This window comes from Cucurbita moschata, unplaced genomic scaffold (genome assembly GCF_002738365.1).
Source record: "Cucurbita moschata cultivar Rifu unplaced genomic scaffold, Cmos_1.0 Cmo_Scf00061, whole genome shotgun sequence".
Classification (NCBI taxonomy): domain Eukaryota; kingdom Viridiplantae; phylum Streptophyta; class Magnoliopsida; order Cucurbitales; family Cucurbitaceae; genus Cucurbita; species Cucurbita moschata.
The window spans coordinates 743225-754576 of NW_019268577.1; the positions used below are offsets into that span (position 1 = coordinate 743225).

Consider the following 11352-nt stretch of genomic DNA (forward strand, 5'->3'; position numbering starts at 1 on the left):
ATTTTGACCCTTATGATTGGCAACCAGCACACAAAAATAGTTTCACTCCAAGCCAATGTTCGTTCGACCAAAATTGGGGTACCATCGGTGGCTCTTCGCTCGTGTTCTAGAGCTGTTTCAAAAAGCTACCTTCTCTTTTCAGTATCCTAATCTTCCCCTAGGAAGCAGTGCTCGGACTTGAATCTCAATGAAAGGCAGCTTGTAGCACTGTACGTACAGGATTAAAACTGAAACCTTAATTTGTAAACTAAGGTTAGGTCGTTTGAAAAAATTTGAATCACGATCAATAATCTTTCAAAAATCTCGTGAGGAATGTTGAAATACGATGATTTAGATGCTTACGATCGACAACCAGCATCCAAAAATGATTTGGCTTGATGGTAGTTTTCGTTTGACTGCATCGGGGTTCCATAAAGGCTCTTCATTAGCATTCTAGGACAGCTCTGCAAACTTGCCTTCTCTTTCCAATATCATAATATTCTCCTAGAAAGCAGTGCTCGGACTTGAATCTCATAGAAAGAGAGTTTATATAACACTTTGTGTATGAGGTTAAAACCAAAATCCTAACTTGAAAACCATGGCTTAGCCATTTGAAAAAAAAACTGAGTCACGATCGATAATTTTTTACAATTTTCTAGAAATGTTGAAATTCGACAATTTCGACGCTTACGGGTGGCAGCTAACACCTTAAAATGATTTTTCTCCCGGCCAGTTTTGGTTCTATTGATGTCAAGGTACAATTAGTATCTCTTCGCTCTCATTTTAGGGCAGTTCCGAAAAGCTTCATTCTCTTAAGTATATCTTAATATTCCTCTAGGAAGTAGTGTTCAGACTTAAATCTTAAAGAAAAAAGTTTGTAGCATTATAAGTACGGGGTTAAAACCAAAACCCTAATTTGGAAACCTTGGTTGGGCTGTTTGAAAAAAACTAAGTTACGGTCGATAATATTTCGATAATTTGTTTAGGAATGTGGAAATTCGACAGTTTCGATGCTTACGAGCGGCAGCCAGCACCTTAAAATGGTTTCACCTCCCACCAGTTTTGGTTTGATCAATATCAAGGTACCATCGACGAATTTTCTCTCTCATTCAAGGGCAGTTTCAAAAAGTTGTCTTCTCTTAACAATATCTTAATTTTAACCTAGGAAGTAGTGGTCGGACTTAAATCTCAACAAAAGAAAGCCTATAGCACTATATGTACGGGGTTAAAACTGAAATACTAATTTGGAAACCCTAGTTGGGCCATTTGAAAAAGACTGAGAGATGGTCGATAATTTTTAACAATTTTGTTAGGAACGTTGAAATTTGATGATTTTGATGCTCACAAAAGGTAGCCAACACATAAAAATGGTTTTTTCTCAAAACCAATTTTCATTCGACCGACATCGGGTACCATCATCAAGGCACTTTGTTTGTGTTCTAGGGCATTGCTAAAAAGCTTCCTTCTCTTTCCATTATCTTAATATTCCTATAGGAAGCAATGCTCAGACTTGAATCTCGAAGAAAGAGAGCCTATAACATTGCAAATACATGATTAAAACTGAAACCCTAATTTGGAAACCCTAGTTGGGCCATTTGAAAAAAACTTGGTACCGGTCAATAATTTATCAACTATTTTGTGAGGAGTGTTGAAGTTCAACAATTTTGTCGGTTATGATCGGCAGTCAACATCCAAAAATGGTTTCGTTTCCAACTTGTGTTCGTTCGATCGACGTGGAGTACCATTGACGGCTCTTCGCTCGTGTTCTTCGGCAGTTTCGAAAAGCTATCTTCTCTTTCCAATATTTTAATATTCCACCAGGAGGTAGTGCTCAGACTTGAATCTCAAGGGAAGAGAGCCTGTAGCACTATACGTATAAGGCTAAATGTGAAAACCTAATTTTGAAACCCTGGTTGGGTCGTTTGAAAAAGACTAAGTCATGGTCAATAATTTTTAACAATTTTGTGAGGAATGTTGAAATTCGGTGATTTAAATGCTTACCATCAACAAAAAGCACCCAAATTTTTTTTTGCTCGAGGCCAGTTTTTGTTCAACTGACATCGGGGTACCATTAAGGCTCTTCATTCGTGTTCTAAGGTAGTTCCAAAAACCTTCTTTCTCTTCCAATATCTTAATATTCCCCTAGAAAGTCGTGCTCAAACTTGAATCTTGAAGAAAGAGAGCCTATAGCACTATACGTACTGGGTTAAAACCAAAACACTAATTTGTAAACCTTGGTTGGGCCGTTTGAAAAAAACTGAGTCACAATCGATAATTTTTCAATAATTTTCTAAGGAACATAGAAATTCGATGCTTATGATCAGCAACCAGCAGCCAAAAATGGCTTCGCACTAGGCCAATTCTTCGTTTAGCCAATGTCATGGTACTAGCGACGACTCTTTGCTTGCATTCAAGGGCAGTTCTAAAATGTTGCCTTCTCTTTCCAAAATCATAATATTTTCCTAAGAAGCATTGCTCAGACTTCAATTTCAATAAAAGAGCCTAAAACTGTATGTAAGGGGTTAAAATCGAACCCCTAATTAAGAAACTTTGGTTGGGCTGTTTGAGTAAAACTGAGTCATGGTCGACTTTTGATAATTTGGTGAGGAACGTTGAAATTCGACGATTTCAATGCCTATGATCTGTAGCCAACACCCTAAAATTGTTTCGCTTCCAATATCTTAATATAGGCCATGAACAATGCTTGGACTTGAATCTCATAGAAAGAGAGCCTATAGCACTATACATACGGGCATAAAACTAAACCCTAATTTGGAAACCCTGGTTGGGTCGTTTGAAAAAAACTGAGTCACGGTCGATAATTTTTTGACATTTTTTAGGAACATTGAAATTTGACGATTTCGATGCTTACGGTAGGTAGGTAGCACCCAAAATTTGTTTCACTCCCCTCTAGTGTTCGTCCGGCTGACGTTGCAGTACCATCAAGGCTCTTCTCTCACATTCTTGGGTCGTTGCGAAGAGTTGCCTTCTCTTTCCAATATCTTAATGTTCCCCTAGGAAGCAATGCTCAAACTTGAATCTCTACGAAGATGAGCCTATAACACTATGTATACCGGGTTAAAACTGAAACCCTAATTTGGAAACCCTGGTTGCTACATCTGAAAAACTTGAGCCACGATCGATAATATTTCGACAATTTTGTGAAAAACGTTGAAATTTGACAATTTTGACGCTTACGATCGGCAGCCAACACCTAAAAAGCATTCCGCTCCTGGCTAGTTTTCGTTAGATCGACGTCGTGGTAACAACGATAGTTATTCGCTCGTGTTTTAGGACAGTTTCATAATCGAACAACCTTTATGCAGTTGGAGCAGGGTAACTGATCAGTGGAGGAGTACAAGATAGAGTTTACATGGTTATCTAGATTTTCTCCTCATATGGTTAGAACTGAGGAAGAGAATACATATCTCTTTATTCAGGGTTTGAAGCTAGAGATTCAGAGGTCAGTGTCTGCTCATGCATCTTAAGATTTCGTTATCGCTTACAACGATGCTGTTAAATTAGATGCTAATACACTGTGGAGTGATCAAAGCTCTAGCAGTCAAATACGACTGGGTGGTAAGCGAAAATATACTCAGATGTCTTAGGGATCTCAACCGCAGACATTTTAGTGAAGTGTTGATCATGGCCACGTACAGGTCTTGAGCTAAAGAATGTGAGCTTTGGCTTTAGAAAGTGGTATTCCTTGGCCATGTGGTATCTAAGGACGACATAACAGTTGATTTAGCAAAGGTGGAGACAATTATAGGTTGGGCTCAACCAACTATCGTTACTGATGTGAGAAGTTTCTTAGGTTTAACTGGATATTACAGGCGATTCATTAAAGATTTTGCAAAAATTGCACTGCTATTGAATCTGTTAACTAAAAAAAGGAAAGACATTTGAATGGAGTCAAGCTTGTAAAAAGGGTTTCCAGGAACTCAAGGAAATATTGATATCGACACTAGTGCTTACTATACCTAACAAAACTGGTAATTTGGTCATTTATAGTGATGCCTCTAAAAATGAGTTAAGTTGCGTACTTATGCAAAATGGGAGAGTTATTGTTTATGCCTCTCGATAGTTGAAAGATTATGAACACAACTATCCGACCCATGATTTAGAGTTAGCTGCCGTAGTGTTTGCTCTAAAGATTTGGAAACACTATCTGTAGCTGTTGCGGTCGTTTCAAAAAATCTAAGTCACTGTCGATAATTTTTTTGACAACTTTGTGAGGAACATAGAAATTCGACAAATTTGACGAATTCGACGCTTACAATCGGTAGTCAGCACCCAAAAATTATTTCGCTCACAGCCAATTTTTGTTTGACCGATGCCAAGGTAACATCAACGATTCTTTGTTTGCGTTACAGAGCAATTCTAAAAAGCTAGCTTCTCTTTTCAATAACCGAAGATAGATACCTCAGCCAGAAAAGCGCATAATCTTGTTAGCAAATATTTGACAATAAATATCACCTATTGCAACATAATCTTAGTTATCATTCAAATCAATATATGTAAATTATTGTAAATTATTCCGAGAAACCAAAATCCTAAAAAGAAGTCGGAAGTTAAACATAAAACAAAATTATCAAGTCTTGCTCATAAACATACTTTATATATTATTCCAAGTTCATAAACTATTTAGCGTTGCTCAAAATTTTCCCTTATTCCAATCTTCTTGCACGTGATCCTAATTAAAATTCAAAATAGAAGAAATCAAAGATGTCAAAATCTTTAAAGAGGTTCTATAACACATAGAGAAGTTCAACGAGTTATTTCCAAGAACATTAGTGAAGGTCAAATTGATGCATAAGATAAAAAAAGAAAATATCGTTGATTGTGTACGTTGTTATTGGTTGGTCATTATCAAATATGACTCATAAATGAGTTTTGACACCATTGACTGTGTTATAGTTGACTACATTATTGTTGACTTCTATGTTTATTACAATATAGAATATGATATGACTTACCTTGCATAGAATATGAATGTTAATTGATGTATTGATGGTATTTAGATTTAGCAAGGTTTGTATCACGAAGGGAGTGGGTTATGAGATCCCATATTGATTGGAGAGGAGAATGAAGTATTTTTTATAAGAGTGTAGAAATCTGTCCCGAGTAGATGCGTTTTAAAAACCTTGAGTGGAAACCCAAAAAGGAAAGTCACGAGAGGACAATATCTGCTAGTGGTGGGCTTGGGCTATCACAAATAATATTAGAGCTAGACACTGGGGATATGCCAGCGAAGACGGTGAGCCGCGAAGGGGAGTGGACACTAGGCGGTGTGCCAGCGAGAACGTTAGGACCCAAAGGAGGGTGAATTGTGAGATCCAACATTAATTGGAGAGAGAACCGAGTGTCAGTGAGGACACTAGACCCCTAAGGGGGTGGTGTGTAAGATTTCGCATCGGTTGGAGAAGGAAACCAAACATTGTTTATAAAAGTGTGGAAACCTCTCCCTAGCAGACACATTCTAAAAACCTTGAGGGGAAGCCTGAAATGGGAAGCACAAAGAGGATAATATCTAGTAGCAGTGGGCTTGGGCTCTTACAAACTACTCTCTTCAGAGTACAACTATGAGATTCTCACCCACTTAAACAAGTCATTATCCTTAATGACTTTTTTGAGGGCACAACCGCATTGTAGATTGTGACGCTCACCGCCATTTAATTTTAGCATCATCCTAATGACAATTTAAATCTTGGAGTGGCGGTTGAATGTACGATTAGAAATAATTGTGCTTCAAAATGAATACAGAAACTGCGTACTACAACGTCATCAAGAATAGTGACTAGTTTAAGTAGGGGAGGGAGGGAGGGGATGTCACAACCTTGCTAAGAAGAGAGTAGGTTGTAACTGCCTAATGCGACCAGTTAGAAGGCTACATGTAACTGGTGCCTACTGTGCTAAGGCAAGTGTCATGATGTGACCATGAATGACATTGCATCATCCAACACATCGAGAAGACTATGCGTAATTTCAAAGTTGAGGCATAAGCAAGCTTAAACGCAACAGTAAGAATTCTGGAGTGTGCTTTGACATGTGGCCCTAAAGTTAAGTCTGTATACATGAAATATGAAACGTCATCAAATTTGATGTCAATCGAACACAAGACGGATCTCCATGAGGCCATATGAGTGTTTGCGAAAATGGTGTTTACTTCAACCAAAAGGAAAATGTCTTAGGATGCATTATAAAGGAAGAAATAATATCAACTTTCTACCCCTCTTAGAACCTATGGCCTAAAGTGAGCTACACCATGGCATAATATCAACTCTTCCCCACAGGTGGTGAAGAGATGGCACCGTATACAATTAGGCAAGCAACCACTTTGATCTTTCTTCAAGAAATACTTGTCCTTAGTATTACCTCTTAATCTTTAAGTTAACTTATAAATAAGTAAAGATCAGGCCAATAACCATGAGATAAAGACCTAAATTAAAAGTTTTATTTGGGATCATAAGTTATAAAATTAACAAATTAATGACATATGCTATGCATAAGATTTTAACAGGTGACCAAATATCTTTTAATAAGGATGTATGAAAAGTTTGGACATAGGAGCATGCTTAGTATCATGGGCGTACATCTTCAATCATGCAACATCGTGATCTTGACACACTCACAACAAGCATTAAGGGGGAACTCAAGCCCTATTCACATTTTTCGCCTGACTTTGTGCCTTCGATAGATCATCGACGAGGTTTGCCTTCACCAACCAAACATAACTTGTGTAGAATTCAAGCTTGTTCGACCACACACAATGCTCGTGCGTGCATGCTCAATCGTATGTGACACAACGTCGCATCTCATTGTCATCTTGGTTTCCAACAACATGATCCATGCAACGTGATGTCATCCCATGTCTCAGGACACATTTATTGGGAACAGACCCATGTGTCGTTCATCTCATTGAGACATCTCAAACATCCATCCATCCGAGTTGGCTCAAGCATTAGACTCTCTCATGTCTATGTTAAACTATTTACGACTACGTTATGGATAGTAGGTGCATAATCCAACCTTCAATACATGGGTTGGTACGCAATATCAACACCCCCGTGTCGTCTGGTACTGTCCTTGAAAGATCCTTTTTAAAGGAAGATACCCGAGACACTCATCCCGTGACGCTCACCCACGCATGCCATAGAGCCCAGAGGTGGTGGAGAGCCAACATCGTGCCTCCCCCCTATAGTACATTTTGAGGCATTTCCAATCCTTTTCGAGTAGACATCATTTTGGCGAGCAGACATACATTTGGTGAGTTTGATTGACACAAAATTTGGTGAGTTTTCATCTTTCATATCGACAGACTTAATTTCTGGGATGCATGCCAAAACTCATATTGAAACCCCAACTTTTAAGGTTATGGCCCAAGGCCCTTTTCGAGTTTGTCTTCGACACTTATGTTGCCTCGTTCTCTTGAACCTTGCATATGCCTCGACTTAGATTCAATGCACACTCTTGGTGTGTTGGATGATGCACCGTCCTCCTCGGTCGCATCATGACACTTCTCAATCTTGACCCAAACTTGACTGGATGGGCGCCACTTGCGATCATGACCTACTTGTTCTCAGCGATGTTGTGAAACTTAATACCTACCCCAATGATAAAGATAAAAGGACCAAAATGGCTCTACAATATTTTCATAATGTTTCATGCCCAAAAGAACTTGAAACTTTATATGTGGCCTTTTTGTAATGAATTACTATGAATAATTTCAAATATATTGGAGTATGTTGAGTGCATAAACCAAAATTATGGTTTAAATGACAAAAATGCCCTTTATAGTCTAATGAACTTCAAATACTATGAAACTCATGACATTTATTTATGATGTTATGATGTATAATGTTTGCATGAGATTACGAAGGGTAGATATGTTTATGACTTGTATGCTTGGACTAGAGCTTATAAACTGCATAGTATGACATATGCCTAGGTTGTGCCTTTAAGTTCTTGTGATGGACCTTAAAGCTAGAACTATAAACTCATGAATCTATGATATTACTCTATGATTGTTTCAAGAAGTGCACAACTCAAGCTAATACACAGTACATCTTGATCACATGTTTTCCTCATTTCGGTGGGATATCCTACTTAGATTCTATACAAGATGTATTACTTTATAGGATGCCAAAATTTAGATTACGTCGTGGAGGAGGCAAGGGAATGTTGGGGTAACCATGAGCCAAATTTAAATTATGAATCCTAGTTTGCCTCTCAAACATAGATTTTATGCTTAGGTTCACGTTGTTTATAGCCCATGTGACCTAGTAGACCGTTTAGGGGAGTGTTATATAGGATGAAAGTGGACAACCCAATGGGATCCACTCTCCTTATACCCATCCAAGGATGAGAGACCATATAATAAATGCATAAACCAGGGCTAGACACCAGACTGATGAAGCCTATTGAAGTTAAGAACTTGTGATTTAGGACTAAAGTCACGTGATAAAATCATCTCAAGGTTGGTACAAAGTGTTTTTAGTAGCCGAATAATTAAGGAGGAAGGATCGAACAATTAGGTTTTGAAATGGTAATTGAATTTTTATATCCTCTAATTAAAAATTAAACTAAGCTAACGAGTTTAATTTTTTTTTAAAAGATAAAAAGTCATAAGGTTGGGAAGTCAATGTGATGTTTGAATGGAGGGCGAGGATAGAATATTTAAAATCCAACGATTATTAGTTTTGGTGTTGTTTAATGGCTTCCATAATCGCGCCACGGCCGAGAAACCACTTTTTCCTCTTCCAACCGAAAAAATAGTGAAATTCATGAATCCACATGCATTCTATTGCATTGCAGCTTCTTCTTCGTTTCTTCCCCGAATTCTTTTCGCAATTGCGGTCTCTGGTTTTCATTTCGCATGATAACAGGTAATACTATTCCTTCCTCTTTCGTTTCGTTTTCCGGATTTCTTATTTTCAATCGATTGTATTGTTGAGAACTGTCTGATCTATGAATGTTGATTTTCATTGAATTGGCGATGTCGTCGCGGTTGTCCAAATCAGAGCTTCAAATCGCGTTCTGTGTGTTTTTATGTGAAACGTGGATTTGGAGAATTTTGATGAGAGGTCACAAGAGAAGGAAGCAGCACATGCATCTATGAAGAAGACTGGGGTACGCAGGTCGCCACCGCACTACCTCATGCAATTGTCGCTTGTCGACATTGTTGTGCTTCTTCCTCATGCGGTTTGTCCACGATTTTCTCAGATGGAATGGCAGATCCTGCTAGCTATGGGAATCACGAGCGTGATATTGAGCAAGTCAGTTTTTCTCATGCTTCCTTCATATACATCTCCCTCCGACCTCGATGCTCTGTTTTGTCTTTTCTTTTCTCTTAAATGCGTTTCTTTGTTTATCATTTTCAAGGCACTCATCGCTTTGAAAAAAGGAACTCAATTAATCAAGTATAGCCGAAAAGGAAGGCCCAAGCTCTGCCCATTCAGAATCTCTACTGTAAGTAATAATTTCCTTGTTGAGACTCAAACATATTTATTACTTAATTCCTTTTGAGGGTTGTTCTATAGTGTCATAGGTAACGGATTTGTTATTTGTGGCGCTCATTACATGCATAATGCATTATTAAAATTTTATTCCCCTCAGTTCTATTATGAATGATGAACGTGTATGAGATGAACAACTAGATTTATTCGAACATATTGGTGGTTAGCCCAACACAATACAAATTTTCACTCTCTGGATTTCTGGTGTGTTCGGTACAAATGTAAATAAGTTTCCATAATACATTCAGCAATTCTGTCTTCACTTCTCCAAATACTTTCATTTCGTAACTTCATCGATAGTTGAAGATATGTATTTCAGATTTTAGGGTCATAGCAGGCTCAACATATGTGGCAACGTGTGACCAAGATGATGGACCATAGACAAACATAACAAGACTAATACATCTATTTACCATTTCATCAGTTTGATCATCTTGTCCACAGGCATCACGATGTCAGGTTATGTATGTCTTCAAAATTTAATTTTACTGCAACTAATTTTCAGGACGAAACCAAGCTGATCTGGTATTCACATGGGGAAGAAAGAACCTTGAAGCTATCTAGCATCTCACGAATTATCCCAGGACAAAGAACTGTGAGTTAAAATTGCCCTCAAAAAGCTAAGTAATAGAATATGCATACCTGTGATTAACTATAAGGAATGCATATGATGCAGGATCTTCTCGTGGCATGGCTATATGTTTGTCAATATAGAATTTCTACTATATTTAGTTTTTTGATTGTTTGCTGGTTCAATGACTTAATTTGTCACCTTAATTAGCTTTATTAACTTACATCAAAAGCCACTTGTGTTCATTCTTTTGCTGTGTTTTCTTCTCCTCTTGTTCTCTTATCTTCGTTCATATTACTAGAATTTACGTTTTGAACTTGAAAGAATAATAATGAGATTTCTTCTTTTTTCTCCTCTTTTCTTTTTTCCCTTTACAGGCTGTATTCAGAAGGTATTTGAGGCCTGAAAAAGATTACTTATCTTTTTCATTGTTGTATAGAAACGGGGAGCGGTCACTTGATTTGGTTAGTGAACCACAAGAAAATATTCAAGTTTCATCTTTTTATTTGTAGTATCTCCGATTGGAGAGTAATCGAATGATTTCTGTCATCTACTACCTGTTTATAGATCTGCAAGGACAAAAGTGAAGCTGAAGTCTGGCTTGTTGGCCTTAAGAATTTAATTTCTTCAAAACCACATCATGGACGTTCTAGGTGTGAATTTTCAGATGTGAGTTTGTACTTTTCATTCATTCCTATAATGAGCATGGTCTTGTTCATTTTTGCTTTTATCCTTGGCAGTTAGATTTTTTCTGGTATTGCTCTTGCATCAATGTTGAATTCACATGAAAGACGTCATTACGGAGCTATTTCTTCAGGTTAATGCAACAGCACGATGGTTTCATAGAGAAAATCTTCCTGCAGAAAATTGTCATACTTGCAATATAGATGGAACTCGATGCATCATATTATGGATAAGCCTCTAATGCTTGCTCAAGGATGAGTCAATATTTTCTCACACATTATCTGCAATATGTTAGGAAAGTTGGAAAGGCGTCACTTTGCCATACCACTTCTAGCCTATAAATTATGACTGAGAACTCATGAGCCATAGAATAAAAGGGTTTGTTGGAAAACAAAAGTCTACAATTTCTTTCATTCTTTAGCACACTAAAGAATATATGAAAACAGTGTCATAATTGTAGATTTAATTTATATTCTGTGGTTCATTGTTCTCAAAATAAAACTATTTTAAAAGTAGATACAGCCTTATTTCAAACTATATATGTTGATCTTTTTTTTTTTTTTTTTTTTTTTTTTTTTTTTTTTTTTTTTTTTTTTTTTTTTT

General features: G+C 37.4%; 1 protein-coding gene across 3 annotated transcripts in view; it reads left to right on the forward strand.

The window, feature by feature from the left end:
* Positions 1-8718: 8718 nt before the first annotated feature.
* LOC111437011 (PH, RCC1 and FYVE domains-containing protein 1-like) overlaps positions 8719-11352 on the forward strand; it is a 7345-nt gene continuing 4711 nt past the window's right edge. For all 3 annotated transcript variants that reach the window (XR_002709373.1, XM_023074836.1, XM_023074837.1), the window contains exons 1-6: positions 8719-8864; positions 9000-9254; positions 9361-9447; positions 10000-10089; positions 10443-10529; positions 10633-10734. Coding sequence is in view for 2 of the 3 variants with exons in the window: in XM_023074836.1 (XP_022930604.1) it covers positions 9207-9254; positions 9361-9447; positions 10000-10089; positions 10443-10529; positions 10633-10734 (414 nt within the window). In the remaining variant the exon portion in view is untranslated. The remainder of the gene's footprint in view (positions 8865-8999; positions 9255-9360; positions 9448-9999; positions 10090-10442; positions 10530-10632; positions 10735-11352) is intronic.